The sequence below is a fragment of the Schistocerca americana genome, chromosome 1 (genome assembly GCF_021461395.2).
Source record: "Schistocerca americana isolate TAMUIC-IGC-003095 chromosome 1, iqSchAmer2.1, whole genome shotgun sequence".
Taxonomy (NCBI): domain Eukaryota; kingdom Metazoa; phylum Arthropoda; class Insecta; order Orthoptera; family Acrididae; genus Schistocerca; species Schistocerca americana.
In genome coordinates this window covers 900,483,615-900,510,858 of record NC_060119.1, presented here as the reverse complement: position 1 = coordinate 900,510,858, position 27,244 = coordinate 900,483,615, and the positions used below count along the sequence as shown (strand labels likewise).

General features: G+C 38.5%; 1 protein-coding gene across 7 annotated transcripts in view; it reads right to left on the bottom strand.

The window, feature by feature from the left end:
* The window catches only part of LOC124614828, an 83,507-nt gene that overhangs the window by 38,649 nt on the left and 17,614 nt on the right, over window positions 1–27,244 (bottom strand). For 5 of the 7 annotated variants that reach the window (XM_047142975.1, XM_047142976.1, XM_047142977.1 and 2 more), the window contains 2 exons: window positions 23,253–23,380; window positions 18,357–23,156 (listed from right to left, as the gene is read on the bottom strand). In XM_047142975.1, the coding sequence (XP_046998931.1) occupies window positions 22,899–23,156; window positions 23,253–23,380 (386 nt within the window). In that variant the 3' untranslated portion in view covers window positions 18,357–22,898. Of the gene's footprint in view, window positions 1–18,356; window positions 23,157–23,252; window positions 23,381–27,244 lie in introns of those variants that run through there. The other 2 variants (XM_047142980.1, XM_047142982.1) reach the window with 1 other exon arrangement.

Genomic DNA, 27,244 nt, shown 5'->3' with positions numbered 1-27,244 from the left:
AAAGTATTAGTGTGGAGTGTAGCCATGTATGGAAGTAAAATGTGGATGATAACCAGTTAAGGCAAGAAGAGAATACAAGCTTTTGAAATGTGGTGCTACAGAAGAATGCTGAAGATTAGATGGCTAGATCACATAACTAATGAGGTGGTACTGAATGGAATTGGTGAGGAAAGAAACTGGTGGCACAACCTGACTAGAAGAAGGGATCGGCTGATAGGACTCTTTCTGGGACATCAAAGGATCACGAATTTAGTATTGGGGGGAGAGAGAGAGAGAGAGAGAGAGAGAGAGAGAGAGAGAGAGAGAGAGAGAGAGAGAGTCTTATAGAGGGAGACCAAGAGATGAATATAGTAAGCAGATTTAAAAGAATGTAGGTTGCATTAGTTATTTGGAGATGAAGAAGCTGGCCCAGGATAGAGTAGCATAGAGTGTTGCATCAAACCTGTCTTCGGACAGAGGACCACAACAACAACACAGCTTATTTACATTCATAAAATAATCCACAGATAATGTCCGGTAAGATGCTGTAAATATCTTCCCTCTGCTACTGAAGCTAGTAAGGGATTAAACAGGCTGTGTTCCCAAAATCAAGAAGGAGCCAAACAAAATGTAAGTTTGGTTTAAGTATTGAAACACAGTATTGCAGCGAGAGAAGACAATGAAAGTAACAAGGATCTAATCCAGATAGACTGGGTTTGATTTCAGTTCTAGAAGATTTTAGAGGCTTTTGAGAACATCAAATGCTTTCCAACAATTGAAATAATTGATGCAATAAAATGAGCACTACTACTTCCACTGGAAACTCATAGCACCAGATCGCCGAGGCTATTCTGGTTATGATTTAACCAGAAATATGAGCTACTGGATCAACCAGCTGTAGATACATGATATGGCCAAATTATGGATCAGAAACCTTGGCCACTGAGTAATATTACCACAGATATCCAATTCATCATAATTTCTGACTGGAAGCTTTGGGCAGTGAGTAAATTCACTGTGGATATTCCATGCCTGTTCCAGACACAAAGCACTCTATAATGATGTATGATGTGTTACCACCAACTGATTGAATTCTGTCAGATATAAGTGTTTAGAAATATTAAACTTGTTTTGGGAATCAGTACAAGAAATGTAAGAAATTTCAAAAATCCAGTAACTGATTTTATTAAGAGTAAACATAAAATGTATTGTTCTTGCACTTGCCTCCAAGTACTAATTCTGGAATCATAAAAGCACATGAAAGAGTAATTGCGTAATTACTGAATGTCTTGTTTTTTGCAATAGGTTGTCTATTGGTTGATTTTCTTACATAGTAAAAACAGAATCTGAGTGGCACTCCAGGACTAGGGAATGAATCAAATGTCTTCCTTTGGTTTTACATTTCTTACAAGGCAATAAATTAACTATCATAATATCTTCCATGTCTGTCTTGACCCATTTACTTCAGACTTGCAGTCATTACTGGCTTTTGGCCGTGTACTTGGAATTGGCTTCTCAAAATTTCACTTGTCACAGCCAGGCTGCCTAGTGCACAGGGGGCGTTTGGGTTTTGACTGTTCAAATCACATTTTTTTTACAGAAACTTCACTTCATTTGGGACTCACGAGATGCAAATGCTCTTGTTAAATACCTCATTCTTGGTACATCATCTGCTGAGTGGGGCTTTATACAACCACCAAAAGGGTCTTCTGGGGCCACTCTCATTCTTGCAATATATAAATGACCTTCCATCTGACAGTTACTTCTCTTTGTTGATGATGCAAGGATTGTAATCAAGCCCAACACATGGAACAATAAATGAAATAGTCTTAGCATAATTGATTGGTTCTTGGTGAATGGATCATTGTGTAACTCACAAAAAGAAAAGTTCATTTGATTCTTTACAAAACAAGATAAGCATAAATCAGTAACAACAATCCAGTATGGAGGAAGGGAAATTTGTATAACTGGTTATTCAAAAAGGCTGTGTGTGCAATTTATGGAAATATTATGGGCACAAGCTTAAAATTTGCTGTACACTTAATTGCTGATTTTATTGATAAATCACTAGAAAATTAATATTCTTTGTGCACTTGCATTCATTGATGTCATGTGGAATAATCTGCTGGAGCAGTTCCACACAAGGACAAGGAAGTACTGTATTGGTATGTGTTGAATAGATAATACCGGTTCCACACTCGAACTTCATGTGATTAACTGTTTAAAAAATAAAGCATACTGATAACAGCCTCATAATACATTTTTCTCACTTATGAAGTTTGTTGTGAAGAATTGGATGCAATTTGAAAATAACAGCAGCACTCATAAATGTAATGTCTAGAACAAAAATAGCCTCCACTATCCACAAATTAATTTTATTGTTGCACAGAAAGTAGCAAATCATACAGCCATAAAAATACCAGACTACCTCCTTTTTGAGTTAAAAGCACTGGTAGATAATGAAAGTTTTAAAAACAGACTGACATTATTCCTGTTTCCTATCATATTGGCTACCAAATAAAATTTGTCACTGGACTGAGAATTTCCTGGTAAGAAAGATGCAGCACATTATCCTGGGTAGAGCATCATCAACAGATGTACTAGTAGCTACAGGCATTTTCCAGGTTTGCTGGAACCCTTGCTACTGCTATTTTAGAAAGCTTTATTCAAGAGTTGTACAGTTAGGAAATAAGCCAAAAAATTACTGAAAAAATCTGCACATATATTCAGCCAGATCTCACTAGGACTTTGAAATAGTACACAGACTGGCAACATACTTTAAATGTTCTGAAATCTAAATATGCGCACTTCACAAAGTGAAGAAAATTAGTGTCCTATAATTGCAATATTGGTCTGTCATAATTTGAATCAGGCAACTCATACAAATATCCAGATGTAATATTTTGTGTGGATTTAAAGTCAAATGATCACATATGCTCATTGTAGGTAAATGAGGTAGGAGACTAATTCATTGGTAGGATTCTAAGGAAATGCTCTCAGTCTACAAAGGAGATTGCTTACAATCAATTGCGACCCACACCAGATAAGAGTAACAGAGGATATGGAATGCCCTGAAGTCAAGGAATACAGCATCAACCTGGACACTGGGATCTATTGTCTTCTGCGTCTCTTTGACGAACAGAGCTGAGTTTGACACAAATGTTCTTTGCAGAATCCATGTCATATCTACACAGCAGATTTTTGGTCTTCGGAAAGAGTCATAATACGTGAGCATAAAACATGTTCCATAATGTGCATCAGTTTGTAGACCATTCTTGAAAGTGGCAAGTACCTAAGTATTCTTGCAGTCAGCCAGAATGCTTCATTGCTTGAATGTCCTATGATACACTGTGTCTGGAAGAGGAGTAAATTCTTCCACAAGCTGAATGAGTATCTCATCCAGTCCAGCTGCATTTCCTTTTGAGCACATTCAATTGGCTTTCTATCACATGGGCATCACAGTCTTCGTCAGTGAACCAATTTTGGAATTTTGATGTCATTATGGTGATCAGGTACCTGTACAGATGACTTTGATCCATTCACGAATTTAATAATAAGACCAAAACTTCTTAGGTTTCTCTATCAGACTGATAAATAGTTTTACTTTCGAATTTCTTGGGTGCCTGAAACATAGTTCTCGTTACACTTTGCTTCATTCATTTTGTGTTTGTCAATGAGACTTCAACTACGTATAAATCTATAATTATGATCCCTCTGTTTTCAGAAAAGCTTTCAAATACGGCTGTCAAATCATGGAGGGTCTTTCCCAACCTTCATCTCTTTGGCATACATGTATATCTGTTTGCAGCTTTCCTTTGCATGTACCTATCTACAGCACATTGTTCAAGATAACTGAACTCTGTTTACTTGTAGTGAACGTTTTCTGCCTCAGGAGGTGAATGATGTTCATTGCTAAGGTAATCTGAAATTTATGTCTAGTTGCACTTACCAAAAAGAAACATATTCCTACCTTTCTCTACATTCCTTTTGCTACTTGGATTCAGTAAGGCTTTGCTCAGTGGTTACCAGCTCTTCATTAACACACGTCAAAAATTTTGAGCTTGTTTGGAACAAGTCTGTTCTCAGGCAGGCAGAATTTTTTCTGACAGTTTCTTTTTAAAATTTTCTCGTTGACCTGTCATAGGAACAAGTATCTCATACACAGCGATTTTACTACTGCCATATTTCAGGAAATGATACGCAATATCACGCTGAAGCACCAGACGACAAGACTGCACAGATTCATTCATGTTTTCTTATGTGCAGACCTGTTAATATGGAAGTGTGATATGTCAGTATGAGCTGATTGTGTGTTAGCACGAATATCACTAGTGAAATATTATTTTCTTCCTTTCCGTGTAGAATGTATTGTGTATGATGTGTGAGTGTTTTGCTGTTTCATTAAGCCAAGAAATTGTGTAAATCATGCAGACAATTTCTGCTATATTTATGGCAAGCTGACCTTCAAGTCTCATATGTGACATTTCACAAAACTTGTCAAAGAGTGTTATGAACTTTACTTTGGCTGTTACATGGGTCATTTTGATAAGAGTTAAGTCCCAATATATGCTGTGTTTCATGTGTGACTATTAAATGGGTGGAAAAATTGTAAACATCATATGCCATCTACAATTCCCATGATTTGGAAGGAACTCACATATCATTTAACTGATTGTTATATTTTTTAACAAATATTAAAGGAATCACATCTAAATGAAAACATACAGTTAAGTATTCAAATTTGCCAGCTACAATGAGGCCTGGCTTGGACAGTGAAGAGTTCCCTGTATCAGTATATGCAGATACAACCTTAATCTATAACTGTGATTATGATCTGCCTCAAACTGAACATGATTCAGATGAAATTAAAAATGATCCTACATATGGAGGCAGTTGCTATTCATCAGAACCATACTTTCCCAGTCAACAATACCATCATGACCTGATTTAGGATTAAAGAGTAAGCTGAAGTTTCAACTTTTTAAGTTCCACATGCAAAGGCTGGAATGTACTCCAACAAGATCTACGAATAAATACTTATCGCAGCTGCAATAGTGATTTCAAGGACTCTTCTCTGACAAAAATGTTTTTGTGTTTTGAAATGCTATTTGTTCTGTTACGGAAAATCTTGGGCATGAACACTGGCCAGATAAATGGTGATTGTTCAAAGATTCCTCTGAAGGTATCTGAAGGATGTGCTGCTACATATCGGCAATGAACTTCCACCAATACTTGTAGTGCATGCCAGTGATATGAAATAGACCTATGACAATAAGAAATTGCTTTATTACTTGGTTTGCAATTTGGGTTCACCATATCGTGCTGTTTTTTGTATGAAGGGGACAGCAGAGATAAGTTGTCTCACTATGTTAGAAATTCATGGCCTAAAGGTGAATCTCTTATCTCTGGTCAGAAAAATGTGTCACATGTCCCTTTAGCGAGTCCTGGCAAAAATATATTTGCCTCCATTGAATATTAAACTTGGAGTAATGAAATATTTAATCAATGCTATGGATAAACTTCCTGATGGATTCTTCTATTTTAAATCAGTATTACCCATAGTCACAATGCTAAACAAAGAGAATTTTTGCAGGACCACAAATACAGTCATTAATGTCTGATGAATATTTTGAAGGGCTGTTAAATTTACTGGGAGAAGCAGCCTGTCAGTCTTTCAGAGGTGTGTTGCAGTTTCCTTGGAAACCCTAAATCAGAAAACTATTGTGACATAGTGGCAGATATTCTATATCCTAATAAAGCTATGGGATGCAATATGTCCATAAAAATTCACTTCTTGGACTCTCACTTAGTCTTTTTCCCAGAAAATCTTTGAGCAGTCAGCAATGGGTATGGTCAGCATTTTCATCAGCAAATTTCTTCAATGGAAAAAAGGTACCAAGGCATGTGGAGCTCTAATATTATGCCGATTACTTCTGCAACAAAACAAGAGAAGTTACAGATGCAAAATATGTCCAAAAATCAATATCCACCACTTTCTGGGTAAGTGAGAATGAGTAGTGTATCATTTACAGTTAGATAGCTAGTCACTGATTTTATTACAAATTATCAAAAATTCAAATGAATATCACAGGAAACTCCTGCCTGATGGGGAAAAATGAAAATATTTGCATGCAGCATGACAAATACTTCTAGAAACTCATATTTTTATTCTTGTCAAAGAAAAAAGAAGTTCAGTTCTGTCAACAGAATAAGTGCCAATTTTAACATTGTCTCATGTTACAACGAGGCTAGGGACCATTTTTTAGACTAATTTAACAATTTATCAGTGCACAGGATTTATCCAGGTTTGCCAATAAAATTTATGAGTAAATTTATAAAGCAAATATGTTGCTTTGTTTGTCTTGCACTGTTGCAATATGCAACAACAGCCATGGGACAAACCAAGCAGCAAAGCTAGAAGCACAGAATTGTGTGGGATGAACGAACATTGAAAACACAGAGCCTCCTTCTGTGGATCCTATGGAGTACAATTTTCAAACATGGAACTGCCTGACTGCATCACACAGCTAGAGCCACTGAAGACAGCTTTTACCTTAAACAATGGACCTCTGTTGGTCATACAGAGGTTTACACACATTTGTATCAGGCCTGCTGTATGCCTGTGGTTGCCAGCTTCAACCTGTGCAAACTCTTAACTCAGCGATCTTCTAGGCTTGGGGACGCTCAGCAATGGTATTCAATAGGGGAGGTAGTGGGGAGGGCATTCTGACAAAGGACAAGTAACAACAGGGAGTTCTGCCTCCACAAAGTATTGTGAAGGCGACAACTGTTAATATTATTCATACGAATAAAGGAAAAAGTCAAGGAGCCCTTTTTGATGGTAACACTTGAATGAAGACAAGCATACTCCGCATAGTTCCATGTGGCTCCTAAACCTATCATGCGGGACTGGCTGCCTGTTCCTATCACAGGGAAAGGTGGAGAAGAGAGATAAACTCCATCTCTTTTTGAACAGGCTGTGGCTACTTCCACCATAGGTGCCACGGTCAGTTTCTGACTAGTGATCTAGACCTTTGCATTTTTGTCTCACCTCCCTGCCATTAGTACTGTATCTCATGTTGGACTTGAAAATTTTGTACTGTCCATCTGTACCACTTATGTACATTTTTTTTATAGTTGCTTATGCTCAAAGACAGAAAACCCGTAGCTAGTGTGAACTTTAGTCTTGGATCCCAGGGACTTCCCTTATATCAAAGAATTTTTTTCATTTAGTCAAGTCCAACACAAGTGTGGATTCTCAACACTGCTCTAAGTGGAACTTCACAAGACACCAAGGAAACTGTGTGGATGGCATAAAAGGAGCATTTCAGTATGTTGTTATTGTTGTTGTTGTGGTCTTCAGTCGTGAGACTGGTTTGATGCAGCTCTCCATGCTACTCTGTCCTGTGCAAACTTCATCTGCCAGTACCTACTGCAACCTACATCCTTCTGAATCTGCTTAATGTATTCATCTCTTGGTCTCCCTCTATGATTTTTACCCTCCATGCTGCCCTCCAATACTGAATTGGTGATCCCTTGATGCCTCAGAACATGTCCTACCAACCAATCCCTTCTTCTACTCAAGTTGTGCCACAAACTCCTCTTCTATTCAATACCTCATTAGTTATTTGATCTACCCATCTAATCTTCAGCATTCTTCTGTACCACCACATTTCAAAAGCTTCTATTCTCTTCTTGTCCTAACTATTTATCGTCCATGTTTCACTTCCATACGTGGCTACACTCCACACAAATACTTTCAGAAACGGCTTTCTGACACTTAATTCTATACCCGATGTTAACAAATTTCTCTTCTTCAGAAATGCTTTCCTTGCCACTGCCAGTCTACATTTTATATCCTCTCTACTTCGACGATCATCAGTTTCTTGCTCCCCAAATAGGAAAACTCCTTTACTACTTTAAGTGTGTTATTTCCTAATCTATTTCCCTCAGCATCACCAGACTTAATTCGACTTCATTCCATTATCCTCGTTTTGCTTTTGTTGATGTTAATCTTATATCCTCCTTTCAAGACACTATCCATTCCATTCAACTGCTCTTCCAAGTCCTTTGCTGTGTCTGGCAGAATTACAATGTCATCAGTGAACCTCAAGGTTTTTATTTCTTCTCCATGGATTTTAATACCTAATCCACACATTGCCATGCTATACTAAATGCCTAACATCAGACAATAGTCTGTCATTCTTTTATCACTATTGGTAGATTTCAGTGAAATATTGCAAATGATTCCATCCATATAAAGTTATCTATAAATGCATTGTACCTTCAAACAAAAGTTATCATGGTTTATTTCTAATCTCAAACCGTTGTTTGTAATTAGGACTGGAAGAAAATACTGCCAGGTTTGCACCTAAATTGTCAGGTGATTTGTACCATAAAAGTAAATAATTTCAGTGAAATTGTGATTGGAAAGAAATATCTCCAATCCAGGCTGTTACCAAGAATCTACACAAAAATACAAATGAGGTATTTCTTTTGTCTACCACACATGCACTGTAAGGAATCAATGGACACCTTCCATCCTTCAACACATTACTATTGCTACACATTTGCTGTAGGGTAAGATGACAATCATGCAAAACATGATAGCAACAGTCAAAGACTTTAGCATTCTGAAAGTGGACAAAATGAATAAAATTTCCAAGCTTGTCGAAAATTTCTCTCAAAATGTTCCATGTATTCTACAGAAAACAAATATATTAATTCTGCTAAATAATTCTTCATTGTTTTCACACAATGAACTGTAAACAATACTACAAACCAGACCAGGGACATACCAAGAGTTACAAAAAAGTAACTTGCATGACCTAACTTCTTCAATAATTGTTTCACATCTGATCTCTGAATATAATTATAGTTGTTGGCATCATTTCATTACAATGACGTTCACCTAATTTGCAGGTGAGAATATAAGAAGCAAAAAGTCAGCAAATACAATTATTTGAGACTACATGTATCTGACGGTTGCTTCTATCTGCATACTATTCACAAGTGGCAGTCAAGACATGCAGCACAATGAGTCTTATTAAAATCTGACCATCAAACATGCTGCAAACTACACTTGTCAGTGAAATTGATGCTTATTTGTAGTGAATCACATGACTTGTCCACTTTGCTACTAAACATTTTTCTGTCCGCCCTTCTATGCAACATACTACAATAACAGTTTTATACGATACTGTCCATGTAATTCTATAAATGAACTGTCCTTTGCATGTTATTTGAAGATAGTTGATCATTTTAAATGTCGATTTATCATTTTTAAAGTCCAAAGCCTTACTCTATGGTCAAAAATTAATTACTACAATTTATCTGACCATCACCTATAATGGCTCTTTCTGAGGATATGGTAGTCATTTCTGTGTTTAAAATAGTATAGTGACTGTTCTTAATGAAAGTTCAAATCAAACGTTAACACATCGCAGCACTTAATGACAAAAACACATAATCGACGAGTATCATCAGTGAATACAGCTTCACAAGTGGCTATGACATAGGAATATGCACACAGTCCAAGAGGTGTATTTTGCTATTAGGAAAATACATAAATTTGATGATTTGGGCTTTACCACTGTAGCACGGCAAACAATTGGATTAATGTTGGTTTTTTCCTGGTGTGAAAGTACAATAGATACCAAGTAAAAGTTAGCTCTTCACCCTGCACCATCTCCTGCATGAGCTCCACCATCACCGAGAAGTCTTAAGTTAACTTATTTGTTGTACATTTAAATGTATATTGTGGCCTAATAATGTAGGTAGTGTTTAAACACACCATATAAAACCATATAATGGTTCAATATAATGGAAGGAAACATTCCACGTGGGAAAAATTATATATAAAAACAAAGATGAGGTGACTTACCGAACAAAAGCGCTGGCAGGTCGATATACACACAAACACAAACATACACACAAAATTCAAGCTTTCGCAACAAACTGTTGCCTCATCAGGAAAGAGGGAAGGAGAGGGGAAGACGAAAGGAAGTGGGTTTTAAGGGAGAGGGTAAGGAGTCATTCCAATTCCGGGAGCGGAAAGACTTACCTTAGGGGGAAAAAAGGACAGGTATACACTCGCACACGCACATATCCATCCACACATACAGACACAAGCAGACATATTTAAAGACAAAGAGTTCGGGCAGAGATGTCAGTCGAGGCAGAAGTGTAGAGGCAAAGAAGTTGTTGAAAGACAGGTGAGGTATGAGTGGCGGCAACTTGAAATTAGCGGAGATTGATGCCTGGCGGATGACGAGAAGAGAGGATATACTGAAGGGCAAGTTCCCATCTCCGGAGTTCTGACAGGTTGGTGTTAGTGGGAAGTATCCAGATAACCCGGACGGTGTAACACTGTGCCAAGATGTGCTGGCCGTGCACCAAGGCATGTTTAGCCACAGGGTGATCCTCATTACCAACAAACACTGTCTGCCTGTGTCCATTCATGCGAATGGACAGTTTGTTGCTGGTCATTCCCACATAGAATGCATCACAGTGTAGGCAGGTCAGTTGGTAAATCACGTGGGTGCTTTCACACGTGGCTCTGCCTCTGATCGTGTACACCTTCTGGGTTACAGGACTGGAGTAGGTGGTGGTGGGAGGGTGCATGGGACAGGTTTTGCATCGGGGGCGGTTACAAGGATAGGAGCCAGAGGGTAGGGAAGGTGGTTTGGGATTTCATAGGGATGAACTAACAGGTTACAAAGGTTAGGTGGACGGCGGAAAGACACTCTTGGCGGAGTGGGGAGGATTTCATGAAGGATGGATCTCATTTCAGGGCAGGATTTGAGGAAGTCGTATCCCTGCTGGAGAGCCACATTCAGAGTCTGGTCCAGTCCCGGAAAGTATCCTGTCACAAGTGGGGCACTTTTGTGGTTCTTCTGTGGGGGATTCTGGGTTTGAGGGGACGAGGAAGTGGCTCTGGTTATTTGCTTCTGTACCAGGTCGGGAGGGTAGTTGCGGGATGCGAAAGCTGTTTTCAGGTTGTTGGTGTAATGATTCAGGGATTCCGGACTGGAGCAGATTCGTTTGCCACGAAGACCTAGGCTGTAGGGAAGGGACCGTTTGATGTGGAATGGGTGGCAGCTGTCATAATGGAGGTACTGTTGCTTGTTGGTGGGTTTGATGTGGACGGACGTGTGAAGTTGGCCATTGGACAGGTGGAGGTCAACGTCAAGGAAAGTGGCATGGGATTTGGAGTAGGACCAGGTGAAACTGATGGAACCAAAGGAGTTGAGGTTGGAGAGGAAATTCTGGAGTTGTTCTTCACTGTGAGTCCAGATCATGAAGATGTCATCAATAAATCTGTACCAAACTTTGGGTTGGCAGACTTGGGTAACCAAGAAGGCTTCCTCTAAGCGACCCATGAATAGGTTGGCGTACGAGGGGGCCATCCTGGTGCCCATGGCTGTTCCCTTTAATTGTTGGTATGTCTGGCCCTCAAAAGTGAAGAAGTTGTGGGTCAGGATGAAGCTGGCTAAGGTGATGAGGAAAGAGGTTTTAGGTAGGGTGGCAGGTGATCGGCGTGAAAGGAAATGCTCCATCGCTGCGAGGCCCTGGACGTGCGGAATATTTGTGTATAAGGACGTGGCATCAATGGTTACAAGGATGGTTTCCGGGGGTAACAGATTGGGTAAGGATTCCAGGCGTTCAAGGAAGTGGTTGGTGTCCTTGATGAAGGATGGGAGACTGCATGTAATGGGTTGAAGGTGTTGATCTACGTAGGCAGAGATACGTTCTGTGGGGGCTTGGTAACCAGCTACAATGGGGCGGCCGGGATGATTGGGTTTGTAGATTTTAGGAAGAAGGTAGAAGGTAGGCGTGCGGGGTGTCGGTGGGGTCAGGAGGTTGATGGAGTCAGGTGAAAGGTTTTGCAGGGGGCCTAAGGTTCTGAGGATTCCTTGAAGCTCCGCCTGGACATCGGGAATGGGGTTACCTTGGCAAACTTTGTATGTGGTGTTGTCTGAAAGCTGACGCAGTCCCTCAGCCACATACTCCCGACGATCAAGTACCACGGTCGTGGAACCCTTGTCCGCCGGAAGAATGACGATGGATCGGTCAGCCTTCAGATCACGGATAGCCTGGGCTTCAGCAGTGGTGATGTTGGGTGTAGGATTAAGGTTTTTTAAGAAGGATTGAGATGCAAGGCTGGAAGTCAGAAATTCCTGGAAGGTTTGGAGAGGGTGATTTTGAGGAAGAGGAGGTGGGTCCCGCTGTGACGGAGGACCGAACTGTTCCAGGCAGGGTTCAATTTGGATGGTGTCTTGAGGAGTCGGATCATTAGGAGTAGGATTAGGATCATTTTTCTTCGTGGCAAAGTGATACTTCCAGCAGAGAGTACGAGTGTAGGACAGTAAATCTTTGACGAGGGCTGTTTGGTTGAATCTGGGAGTGGGGCTGAAGGTGAGGCCTTTGGATAGGACAGAGGTTTCGGATTGGGAGAGAGGTTTGGAGGAAAGGTTAACTACTGAATTAGGGTGTTGTGGTTCCAGATTGTGTTGATCGGAATTTTGAGGTTTTGGAGGGAGTGGAGCTGGAAGTGGGAGATTGAGTAGATGGGAGAGACTGGGTTTGTGTGCAATGAGAGGAGGTTGAGGTTTGCTGGAAAGGTTGTGAAGGGTGAGTGAGTTGCCTTTCCGGAGGTGGGAAACCAGGAGATTGGATAGTTTTTTGAGGTGGAGGGTGGCATGCTGTTCTAATTTACGGTTGGCCTGTAGGAGGATGCTCTGAACAGCCGGTGTGGATGTGGGAGAGGAAAGATTAAGGACTTTTATTAAGGATAGGAGTTGACGGGTGTGTTCATTGGCTGAGTTGATGTGTAGGTGAAGGATTAGGTGGGTGAGGGCAATGGATTGTTCAGTTTGGAACTGGTATAGGGACTGATGGAAGGAAGGGTTGCAGCCAGAGATGGGAACTTTGAGTGTGAGGCCTTTGGGGGTAATGCCAAATGTCAGACAAGCCTGAGAAAATAAAATATGCGAGCGTAATCTGGCTAGGGCGAAGGCATGTTTACGGAGGGAATGTAAATAACACTTAATGGGGTCATTGTGGGGGTGTTGTGAGGGTGACATGGTATTAGAAGGTGGAAAGTGTAACATGAGGTGAAATGAAAATGAAAATAAAAATATATGGGGAGAGATAAAGGTGAACCGGAAAGAAACTGGAGATCTGGAATGAGAAAAGGCAGGTGTTGGTTACAGCTGGGCTATGTTGGACTTTGTTACTTTTTGAAATTGTCAGTCTTCAAGAAAGTTTGTTCCGAAAGTGACTGCATTTATTGCTTCATTTTCAGGTCTTTTTGTTTAATCCCACATTCTGTTTTAACTTGAGAATTTTGTTTCAAAGTAAAGTAACTTCCTTCATTCAAAATCTTTTTGTTAAGTTCAGAGTGTTCTCATCACCGTACTTCAATGTCTTCTATAATGCTTTAACATGTACTGAATAACAACAATTAAAAACTGTGAAAGGAGATGGGGGAGGGGGGAAGGGGGGGGAACCGCTCATCTAGATATGACTGATGAGTGGCACTTACAAGGTCTGAACAGAATACATTATTTACACTAGCCTTCAAGCTATTGCTCTTTCTGTAGCAAAAGCACTCTTATTCACGTAAGAAATTTTAATGCATCTACATGTCTTAAATTTGTGTTTGCCATATGGTTAGGACAGAAATCTTACAATTCTTGTCTTTAGTCTTCAGTTTTCTGTAGCCGTTTCTGCCATTCTGAGTACTCAAAGTTGTCATGTGCAAAAACTTTGCCATTAATATAAATAACATGTTTAAAACCAATACTGTCAATGATTTTTAGTTGTTTCATCCAAACTGAAAACTGCAAAATACATTTTCTTAATACAGTGCCTCAATAATACCATGTTTTTATGTCAGCTTCTGAAGGTAATGACATAGTATTAAAAATTAATACTGATAATGACTGCTTCTAACTGAATATTGCATATTTTGCTTTAAAAATATAGGGCTTATTCAAAACAATTTTACAATTCAGATTTTATCGCTTTCCAAATATAGTATTTTTTTAAATCAATAAAGAATAACCTATATCTAACAAGGTATTCCAGTGTTGTATGACAAATAATGCATTCTGTTAGGGTGGTGAACTATCTAAATAATTTTAAGAAGTGATTACAGATTTTATTAACAATTGGCCAAAAAGTTACAATTTCTTGTATAAATTTGAGATCAAGAAACAGTGCTGAAAAATATAACAACCTCTGCAACGCAAACAATGGAATTCACAGGAGAGATCAGAATTCATATTTCTTATTTTGAATCACTAGAAATGTTCAGGTTTATCTACTGAGCACCTTCACTATGTACAATTAAGATACATCTGTAATGTCTGCATGTCATCCTCATCTAAATTGACATATCATTCAACAATCTATCATCTTATTACTTGGGAAATTAAACTACTACAAACACGAAAGCATAGAGAATGCCTCTCATCCCAAATAAAGTCACACAGACTGGTTAACAAAATATTTGCTGTTGATTCAACAAGGATGATTGCATTGATTAATTTCACATGAAATTAAGGTAACATTATTAATTAATAAATTTGATACTTTCATGACACATATGAAGTAAATATACTATCCGTTATTTGCATGGTAACGTGCAATTTTCTACTGAACAGCCTCACATTAATTCTTTTCCTATTTAAATGTCACATTTATGATTAAACATTATCACAGATAAAAAAATATACAACTAATAGTCCTTTTGTCAATCTTGTTCTAAATCCATCAGTGATTAAGCATGCCAAATGATTTTATAGCAATTATGAACATTCTCCCATAGTGTATTATTACAATCATACAATTATTCACATTTTATCTGAGACCAAGTGATGCAGTACTATGTATTTGTCATTCAATGTATGTAATTATCAGTCACAATACCCGAAATTTGCTTTTACTTTCACAAAGATTATTTTTGTAACAAAATCACAAGACATGGATAATAAACAAAGGTAATATTTCAAATTGGAAGTCTTGACTGGAGAAGACATGATTTTTTTCTGATTCTATTACACGAATCGGTATTTTTAAATTACAAGGCAAAATTAAGATTCTGTGTGTGCCATTGATGACTGGAAAAGAAAAATATTGCCTTTTGACAGCAGAGGATGTGCCAGTATTAAATAAAGAATAATGAACATAGAAATTAAACTATGGAATGACAGCAAAGTAGAAATATGACTTTACCACGTGAAATCACTTGATGAATTGATAGTACCAGAGATGACAATTCAGATACTGACCTACCAAATTTTACTTTGGATCAGTCGCACAGGAAAGTATGTATTGTTAGCTGACAAACCAGCTACTCACATTACTACAGTATTATGGTGGAGTGAAGACATGGCAGCCTCATTTAGGCGTAAATGTTAAGTGATGTTTTAAAGCTGAAATACGAAAATGTTGGAGATGAAGGAGAGGGAAAGAGGGAGAAACAATAACAATAGTGGTTATTTGATGGACAAAGCACAAAGTATTTTGTCATCCAATCAGTCTAAACTGCAAGACCCCTCAGAATCAATTAGTTTTTTTACCTTGAACCCAGTTCATAAAAAAACACCACACACACACACACACACACACACACACACACACACACACACACACACAAATGATCTGCAGAAACTAAGAAACAGAAAAAAAATATGGAAAAGGAAGGAAGACAAGCATGTATCATGTCAGTAACGACACCATTATGGACTAAGCACAGGTTCACAGTGCGGAAGGGAATTTTTCAGTATTCATTGCAAAGGAATTACCAGTGTTTACTATAAGCAGTTTAAGGAAACCAAGAAAAACCTAAACATGACTGGGGATTCGCTCTGTGTTCCTCCTGAATGCGAGTAGTGTCTTCCCCAGCAAGGCACCCATCTCATTGATATTGGGGAATGAGCCTGAATCAAGAATTTACCTCCTACTATGCAATATTACCCCCTGTGAGACTCAGACCAATTCTGGAATGACAAACTTAAAAATAATATTTCAATATATTTCTTGTCTTGTCTACGAAACACACAAAATGGGCAGCATTTACTAAATTTTAAAGTTCTTAATTTTTTCAGTTCCTATCTTTAATATACAAGATTTGGAAACAATTGAAAATAATGAAAACTGGGCCAAAATTAAAACTCCAATCAATCAAAATTGCCATTATTTGTGTAACTGATGTATCATGCCAATGAAAAGGGTGTTAAAGAGGAAGCTTCCACTCATGTCCTGCATTGACAGAAGGGTTCAGTAGTATTTTTCTGTATAGCAGTCACTATGTAAATGATTGCTTTCACTTTTATTCCTCCCAGTCATTTGTTTGTTCACAAGCATATTCAGGCTGTTTTTCTCCCCGAGCAGTATGCATTCCTCTTACTTACAACTGCTCACAAGAAATTAAGCATCACAAGAAATTAAGCATCACAAGAAATTAAGCATCACAAGAAATTAAGCATCACAAGAAATTAAGCATCACAAGAAATTAAGCATCACAAGAAATTAAGCATCACAAGAAATTAAGCATCACAAGAAATTAAGCATCACAAGAAATTAAGCATCACAAGAAATTAAGCATCACAAGAAATTAAGCATCACAAGAAATTAAGCATCACAAGAAATTAAGCATCACAAGAAATTAAGCATCACAAGAAATTAAGCATCACAAGAAATTAAGCATCACAAGAAATTAAGCATCACAAGAAATTAAGCATCACAAGAAATTAAGCATCACAAGAAATTAAGCATCACAAGAAATTAAGCATCACAAGAAATTAAGCATCACAAGAAATTAAGCATCACAAGAAATTAAGCATCACAAGAAATTAAGCATCACAAGAAATTAAGCATCACAAGAAATTAAGCATCACAAGAAATTAAGCATCACAAGAAATTAAGCATCACAAGAAATTAAGCATCACAAGAAATTAAGCATCACAAGAAATTAAGCATCACAAGAAATTAAGCATCACAAGAAATTAAGCATCACAAGAAATTAAGCATCACAAGAAATTAAGCATCACAAGAAATTAAGCATCATTGAGTAAATATGAAGGTTAAATTAACAGATCAAAAATCTATATATTTCTAATAGTTCTGGATTTCAGTAAACTTTCCTGGAGCACCATTGTGACAGTAAACATGAAAATAAAATTCTGTCACTGAAAAATCCTTTTCAAACACATTTCGTGGAAACCATGTATAGAAATTTGGACCAACATAATTATGTGTCTACTGATAAAGATCAACAGCAAAGTAAGCCAATTCACAAAAAAGCTGAAGGACTGCTGTCATAGCTAATGCTTTACACTTAAAAGATGAATGTGTCATCTCAGTTTCTAGTTTGAGAAGTACAGTTATGATACAAAGGTTTCAGATAATATGGCATTTGACTCAAATTCGTGATGTGAAAAAGACATGTTCACAAACAAAGAGTGGTGGGCCATATGAGAAGTCACTAATGTATAAAAGGAAACTTGGTATGTAATCTCAAGGTCAGAAATATGCACCAGTCTTTAGCTATGACTACAGTTATGAATTATGTAATCTCAAGGTCAGAAATATGCACCAGTCTTTAGCTATGACTACAGTTATGAATATTTCAGTAAGTCAAACTGAGGAGAAAAGATGCGAAATGTTAATGCATTCTGTCAAGCCAAGAAGAAATCTCAAGCATCCTTTTTTTCAGAGAGAGAGAGAGAGAGAGAGAGAGAGAGAGAGAGAGAGAGAGAGAGAGAGAGAGAGAGAGAGAGAGAGAGAGAAGGGTCGGGGGGGGGGGGGGGGGGGGGGGATGCAACACACATTAGATAATTATGACCTATGATAATTATGGCTCTGATTTTTAGGTAAAAAGTTTTTATAATTACATAAACTATTGTTTTTCAGTTATTTGCACACAATATTTACAATTTTTATCAATGTGCTAGATATTTTAGTTTATTTCTTTTCTTTTGTGTGTTACTTAAAAGAGGAAGAACCTGTCCGCTGCCCTAAATGAAAAGTACATGTTATTCTATTTCTGCGTATCAGCCTGCAGCACTGTGTTGATCATCTTATCAGTTGCAGTCACCATAAAAGCTGGGAATTTCCTTATCCATAGCCATATTGCACAATGTGTATCATCTTCCTAGTAACATATTCACATGTAGTTCATTTCTGGTGCTAGGAAGTGCAAGGCAATACTACAATGCCTAAAGTAAAAGCAAGAACAAATTATCATCTGCAGCAGTATGTTTCAGAATTTAAGGAGAATTTAATTCAGATTGACATGCCCTGTTCTGCCAATCTTATGGGAAAACAGGAAAGACTAAACAGCGATTCCAAGTTAAACAACTGGGGTGGGGGGTGGCAGTTTTGCACTTGCTAAACAAACAGCTTCTAATAAATGATGCAGTTCGATGATGTTCTGCAATATCTCATAAATTTTCAGTTTATTGTGAAGATTTGTGTAAGCTATTTGATTTAGTCAACATATATCTTTCTAATGTAAGTAATACAGCGTTAAGAAAGTTAGTCTCCAAAATTTCAAATCTTGACATTCCTGAAAATTCAGCATTGCGTAAATAGCTTCCAAAGTGTTACCAACAAATTCATTACATGTGTGAAAATGACAAAATATGGGTTAATAACAGATGCTGCATCACATAATTATGAAGAAGGCACTGGCAGGTTTTATTAGTTTGTCAGGTCCCCAGAGGATTTAATTAACAAAATGACATAGCTATTCTTAGCAACGGGGGATGCTGCGCAGTGAAACCCACAGTTCCACAGACACGGAAGGGAAAGTGTCACACAGTACAAATAGCCTGAGCTAGTAAACACGTCAAGGATACGAACAGCGTGTCTCCCGGACCTTGGAGGACAAGAAAGAACTTTCCGCCCCGGGACTCTGCTGGACATATTGAAACCAATATAGGCCCACAGCGACAAAATGCCCGAGAAGACCGAAAAATAAATTAGAGAAAGCGGATGCGAGGGCTGCGTCCGAGCAGGGCAGACCTTCAAAATGGGTATTTAAGGACATCCACGAGCAGCAAGAAACAGAGCCGTCGCAGAAGTTGAAGAGGACACAAGCAGACAAGGCCCGACAGCATTGAGAAGGTAGCAGCCGCTACTGATGAGGCTATAGGAACTGCAACTACGAGAAGACCGGTGATGCTCTGATGGAAGCAACTACAACTGTCAGTTAAGTAGAAGTTTTGCATTGGAATAGTTTTGAACAGGGACAGTTTGTCTGTCTCTGTCTCAAGTAGCCTCTACAGTTAGTTTCAGCAATAGAAGGAACAAGCCACTTGGTGGTGCTTGTCTCCTGTGAGATAGGACAAGGGTCCATTATTTAAACGAAGAGTGAATTCAAAGGTGGTAGTTCTCGTGAGTAGTCGTTTCCGACAGAGTGAGAAGTGGAGATTCTGGCTGAATCTATAGAAGTGTACTGAGTAAGGGGAAGGGTCTGACACCTCACATGTCCTTTGTGATATTAGTTCAATAAATTGTGTTATAGGAGAAATCTCACCTTACTGTTTTGACAGTTCAGTGCTACCAATTCCCACTTGTACCTGCTACCTATTGAAAGTATTGTCTAATGTATCTACACCTTCTACACACTCTTAGACAGTCCAGGAGATTCTACTCCCTCTCACCTTCATAATAAAGGCTAGTTAAAGGGAACCACAAACCCATAATTGTCGCCAACATCCCGATTGCGCCACGCAGGCTTGACCAACTCTATATTGGTATCCGGGACCTGTGCCAGGACGCGACAAGTTATTCTAAAATGATCAACGTTACATGCACTGTGCATAGTTTACACAGGCTATGTGATGAAGTTAAAGCATTATATATTTAGGCAAATTTATTTCTAATGGGGAAAACTGCTAATGAAGTTGCTGAGAAGAATTCACCCCAATGTATCACAGCTACCTATCCCAGTAGTAACGCAGTGGGGAACTTCACTCCTTGCAGCCCAGCAGCATACAGTAAAATTTGATGGTCTGGCCTTAGCGGTTGATGTAGTAGAGAAAGAGGATGAAATTTCAATTGGAATACTTTAGGAAATGTTAAGTAACACAGTGTTAAAAAATTATTTGCCATAGTTATCTGTTGTGTTTCCTTAGCAGCACAATGTAAAAAATTTAAAGGGGTGGGGGGTCCTTCTGTCAAACAGTTCAGTATGTTCACGACATTGAACGAAAACTTTGTTGTCATAGTGGATCTACAGCACCAATGTTACAAAATTAAGTCAGATGTGTTTGAAAACAGTGAGTTTCAAACTGGGCAAAACTTCAAATGTCCATCAAGAGGAGGCTATCAATGTGTGAGTGAGTGAGTGAGTGAATAAGTGAATGAATGAGTGAGCTGACCTGCCATAAATTTTCCAGACCGACATCTTAAAGGGAGCACTCATTCTTCCAGTATAGGGCAGCATTTCAGCATAATCATCAGTGATTTGTAATGAACAACTTTAGAATGAATCTCACTGTGTATCTTCATTCTTCAGCAATTAGTGAGGCATAGCATAAACTGCATCCATAAATACTGCATGTTGCTCAGATGTACAAAAATTTACCAAATTATAATTAAATATGTTTACTTATTTGTCACATATTTCAAATGTTTCTAAATATGTAAAAAATAAATAACTCCAGCTTTTAAGCACCTAAAAATCTGAGCCCTAATGTTAACACTGCACAAAGCCACATGATTCATCACTTTAATTTCTTACATTGGTATTTTCATAATAACTAAAATTTACCTTGCAAAGACAAATTGTAGTTGTATGTGCAACTATGCATTGTTGCTTTTGAGCAAATTATTGATTGGCCACAATATTATTGCATGTAGGAGTGATGGTGATTCGGTCCAAGTGCAATAGTATCATCGTTCAGCAGTATGTGTGACTGTTTACAAAACACTTACTGGGTACTGGGTTCACAATGTTTATGCAAGGTGATTAAACAATATCCATTTTTTACTTTCACATGGGGCGGGGGTGGGGGCTCTTTATACATTTGGCAGAAAAATAACATCACTGTGTTTCTGAGAACCACAAAAACAGGGCTGGGTGTAATTAACAAACCTCCTCTTTTAATACCTCCACAGCATGGTCCTGGAGAAATATCACTTATGTTGGTGAAAGTTTCCTTCCGAACACTTCATATGCTTTGTTGTGACACTCAAAATACATAAATTTGGATTTACAGCAACACTCAGTGGACAAAGTATGCTACCTCAAAATACAATGATCTAGAGACAATACTGTGTAAAACACAAGTTTTAAGTTTATTGAAAACTCCCAAAAAAATTTTTCTCTGCAATGTTTTCTGATTATGGTGATATTGAACATTTGAACTACTCTTTGCCAGAAATGTGATCCATCATTTACCTTTATGTTGCCCACAATACTAGCATGGTCGAACAAGTGAAAAGAGGAAACTTATTCCTGGAACTTTCTGTATTCTACAGCTGAAGCTAACCAGTAAACAGAAACTTATAACAGTAAGGTACATCATAAGGATAGTAGCCACAATCTATTAAATCAACGGAGTACCTTACCTCATTTTAATTTTCTGGATAACAAATTGTATCTATGGCATCAATAAAACTGTACACATTTCCTCTAGAGTACTGTATTTCTCCAAAATGTTCTGCTACCTATTGAATGATGATTGTACTCTTAACAAATGAAGCATCTCAAGACACCCTGTCCATTCCCACAGGTAAGTCAACAATGAATAAATGATGACATTGCTGTGAGGTGAATATGGAGGAAGTTTACAAAAATGTATATTATTTTAATTATTTGGCCCGTTAAGATTCAAGTATACAAGACAATTTTTGAAAAGATTGACCAACAGAAATTCCTACTGAGAGTACAAATCCATAAGACGTAAATATCTTTCTGTACACCAACTGAAACACTGGCCAACCCATTCTGGATACTCATTTTGAATATCTGTCTCAATACTACAGTACAACTGTTAATATTATATGAATAGTACTAAGGAAGGAATCAATTCTCTGTAACTGTGCTTTCTGTATTTTCTACTTGGAAGTGGACTTTCTGCATTTTTTGCCAACTAGATTGCTAGATATTCCATGTAGGATTTGAAACACAAATGTACCCATACATACTTCCCAAAAAGAACTTAGAATCAAAGTCTGTTCACAAAATACAATTTGTTGTCTGTGTAAGTGTATATTGTTCCTCCGGAGTTGATACATCACAAAATAAATTTAAAACATACATTCTCATTTACCCTGACTAATTATTTAGTCTTCTAAAATGATGCAAAGAAATATGCACATTTACAGTTGGGTCTTTCAACTTATTGAAATATTTGTACTTCTGCACTGTAATTAATTTAGCACCATTGCAATCTTAATAACTAAATAGTATAATACATTTTTAACTTGGGTGAACTACTTTGGAGATAATAGCACATCTGGTAGGAAGTGTTCACCATTTTGCTCTTTACAGTCTTTGCAGTAGCGTCAATCTCTTACTGCTTCCTAGCCATTTTATGGACTTCAGTGACTGATTCAGCTACAACATGAACTCTAGTACAGGTGTAGCACATACATTTAGTCTCTAAGTAACACCTCATTCTCAAACAAAACAAGTTACACTCAAATATAATCACAAGCCTTGCATTTTAAAAAGAAGGAGATCACCTTAAATGCACACCACATTCTTGGCTATTAAGTGTCTGGACAACAGTAATGTAACCAAAACTATATGCATTATCACCAGCTTAATGTAGCTGAACCTGCGACATTTTGGAAACTGTTGCTCCAAGCATATATCACTTTTTCACTTCTAAGCATAGCTCTTCATTGAGCAGTATTTCATACTCTGTGAAAATGGAATTCTCAAGCGTGGGCAATTATGCACTTAGCCTTACAACACCAAGATAACTATATCCATCTCTAAGAATAATTCTTCTATTCATGTCTCTCTGTTGTATGAAAATGCGATCTGTGGAATTGAGGTATCTGACAACTGATGTAAAGCAGCTCACTTCATTCAGAGTCTGACTACCTGAACTTGCACTGCAGTAGGATAGGACAGAGGAGTTGCTCTGACTACCGTGCCGTAAGTTCAGGGAGTAGCTATTTGTAACTTGTGAAGTCAAATAATGGATCTGGAATAAAATAACATGCCAGTAAAAATTTAGCAATATGCTGTTAACTGACTTTAAAGAGAACAGTTTCAGACAACTGCAACAGAAGATATGTACCTGAGAATATATATAGTAAAGCCCACTCTCTGTCACCTCAACCGCTGCTTTTCCTTGTTTCAGCTGGAAGGCTGAGAAACCGAATCTTCCAGATGCAGCATCATCAAGGAACCATGGAGCAACCAAACCTGCAATTTAGTTTTTAGAAAACAGAAATTTAATAACAATACTTTCAAAATTGACAGGACATACTATTTACAGGTACATATCCAACTGATAAAACTGTCCGATATATTCTGAAGACAAAGATTTGTTTATTTGGAACTGCAATTTTTGCAAAAGCTTAACACTATGACCAAAAATAACACCATGATTGTGTAAGGTAGCAGATAATTTTTAAAACTAGTGCCTAGCTGAAGATGAAATATAAAGAGCCTGAAGTACGTAGAAAAGCTGTAATGAAAAGAACAAATCAATTATATTTTACATCAACAGCTGCCCTCACTCTACTCCATATTCATATAACAAAAGTGAATAATGAATGATACCTCTCCTACATCCCTGTCACTAAATTGGCTGTAAGAAGTTATGTTATATCCAAATAGAAAATTTAATAAAGTAAAATACTTCCAGACATCCATTTTTGTTTAGAGGCATGCAATGAAAGGGTCAGTTGTCTGGATGGAGAACACTCACTCCGTGGCCTGGAGAAAAGCACGCAAAATCTTGAGAATTTGATGAAGTACCTCACGAGAAAATTAGGTGGGCTATAAACATCACAGCAAATGATGCCAGTTGTCTGTATTTCAAGGTCATTCTATGGTCATTCCAGCAACTGGCAGAGAAGGTTGAGAAGACCAGCTTTACACATGGAGTTTCAACGAAGCTCAATTTGCAGCATTTTCCCCAGAATTGATTGTTGCCGTTTGGTTCTGAGCTGAGTGGAACGAACCAAATGAGAGACTTCAAAGATGTGACAAGCTAGGCTGTTTGATGATGTTTGGTTTGTGGGGTGCTCAACTGTGCAGTCATCAGTGCCCATACCAAGTCCCAATTTTTACAAGGTCCAATATTTTTTACAATCCAATTGAACCACAGTCGGAAATTATGATGATGAAATGATGAGGAAAACACAAACACCCAGGCCCCGGTCAGAGAAAATCCCCTACCCAGCTAGGAATCAAACCTGGAACCCCACAATCCAGAGGCAGCAACACTAGCCACTAGACCGTGAGCTGCGAACAAGCTAGGCTGTGATTTCCTGAACAGGAGCACAGGGATGAGAACTGTACAGTTCCTGTAAGCAGGTCAGCTGTGCACTACACATCAGAGGCTGCTACTCAGATAGCTGACAGGTGCGCACACACAGATTTTTCAGATTAGGCAACTCTCCATCCAATCCAGATATTGATAGCTGTAGGAAATTCTGAAATATCAGTGTAAGATCGAAAGAAATGCCTCTTACAGGTGACAGTATTAAATTCCTAATGGTAAACTGCAGCAGCATTCACAACGAAGTGCCAGAGTTTGAAGTGCTCATGAAAAGTAGTGAGGCTCACATAATACTAAAAAGGAGAGGACGACTACTCGTCATCGCCAAATTCATCAAAATTTATGGTACATGTAGGGCGTGGTGAGATGTGGAAATGCCCAAAGTGGGAACTTCAGATGGCCAAGCGTTTCGGAAATAAAAGGAATTTTGATTCAGATCTGTCACTATGTGCACCTTATCAATTGTCCCTGTGACACCGTGTTTAGGAAGTGGTGCTTGACTCAGTGGTAAGAAAATGGATTCGTATTGAAAGGATTGCAGGTTCACACTTTTTTCACAATGCACTGAAAGTGTTAGATCAAGGCAACCAGGTAGATGCAGTATTTCTTGTTTCCAAAAAACTTCTGACTCAGTATCACACCTACACTTATTGTCAAAAGTATGATCATATGGGATATCAAGTGAAATTTATGACTGGACAGAGGACTTTTTAGCAGAGAGGACACAGTGTCCTTGTCAGAAGTAAAACTAACTTCAGGTGAGCCCCAGGGGAGTGTATTTGGGCCCTTTCTGTTCACATTGTATGTTAATGACCTTGCAGACAGTATTAATACTAAAATCAGGCTTTCTGCAGATGATGCAGTTATCTATAATGAAGTACTATCTGACAAACTGCATAAATATTCAGTCAGATCCTGTCAAGATTTCAGCATGGGTCAGATACTGGCAACTTGCTCTAAATGTTATTATATGTAAAATTTTGCACTTCAAAAAACAAAAAAAGCATAGTATCCTATAATATCAATGAGTCACTGTTGGAATCGGTCAACTTGTACAAATACCCAAGTCTAAAAATTGATGACATAGATCCACTCATGGGTAAAGCAGGTAATACACTTCGGTTTATTGGTACAATACTGGGGAAATGCATTCAATCTGCAAAGGAGATTGCTTACAAATCACTCATGCGACCGTGTCTACAATATTTCTAAAGTGTGTGGGACCCATACCAGATATGACTAATAGAAGATATTTAACGTATACAGAGAAGGGCAGCATGAATGATCACAGGTTTGTTAGCTCCATGGGAGTGTGTCACAGATATTGAAGGAACTGAACTGGAAGATTCTTTAAGATAGATGTAAACTATTCCAAGAAAGTCTTCACAATGTTGCAAGAACTATCTTTAAATGATTATTCTAGGAACATATTGCACATTTAACGGCCGTGAAGATAAGAAGAATTACTGCATGCACACAGGTATTTAAACAATTATTCCTCCTGCAGTCCATATGGAATTTGAACAGGAAGAAACCCTAGTAAGTGGTACAATGGGATGTACCTTCTGCCATGCACCTCATGGTGGTTTGCATGATATAGATGAAGAAATTACAACCTACTGTTAGTGCTAATAAATGCTCTATAGGGAGCATGAAAGGCAGATTGTTTGTTTGTTTGTTGGTTGGTTTAAAGGCGGGAAAAGGGACCAAACTACGAGGTCATCAGACCCTTGTTCCTAATAAAACAATGCCACAAGTGTGAGAATAAAACCGATGAAACATATAACACAAAATGGAAAGAAAGGGAAAGCCACAAGAACGAAGGTAAGGCAACAAACACAAAAAGGAACAAAAGAGGACAAGAAAACAACAGAGACAAGCTAGAAACAGAAGAGAGTAAAACATGAAAGCAGATTACAGTGGCTGGCCAACCACGAGAATAAAAAGGAAAAGCCAGGCACTCTGCAACACATTAAAACCTCCACCCTAAAAGCTCTATGGTGGAGGACACAGAGACGAAGGACATGCGCTAAAACCTACATAGAAGTATAAAACCCACTCTCACGGATAAAACTTAAAACTACAGATGCTGCGGAGGCATTGTTGCCCAACACCAAAGGCAGGGTGCTGGGAAAGTTAAAAGTCTGCCACAGAGCGGCTAAAAGTGGGCAGTCCAACAAGAGCTGGATGACTTGTCATTTGGGACACTGAGGTGGGTCCTCGTGATGGAGTAGGTAACCACGCATTAGCCACGTATGGCCAATGGCGAGCCGGCACAGGACAAATGATTCCCTGCGAGAGGCCTGCATGGAAGAATTCCACACATTCATAGTCTCCTCAATGACACGCAGTTTGTTGTGCATGCTGTTATTCCATTCTATCTCACAAAGCTGGAAAACCCTGCTGTGTAAGACAGAACACAGGTCAGCTTCGGAGATGCCTCCAGAAGTGGTTTCCATGTCGCCTGTTTGGCCAGCCTGTCGGAAAGTTTGTTGCCGGGGATTCCAACATGTCCTGGGGTCCACAAAAACACCACGGAATGGTGGGACTTTTCCAGGCCATAGATAAGACTCCTGAATGGAAGTTATCAGAGGGTGACGAGGGTAGCACTGGTCGATAGCTAGTAGGCTGCTCAATGAGTTAGTACACAGGAGAAATGACTCACCAGGGCATGAGCGGATTTACTCAAGAGCACGAGATATGGCCGTCAGCTCTGCAGTGAAAACACTGCAGCCAACTGGCAAGGAGTGCTGCTCAATATGTCCTCCATGAACATATGC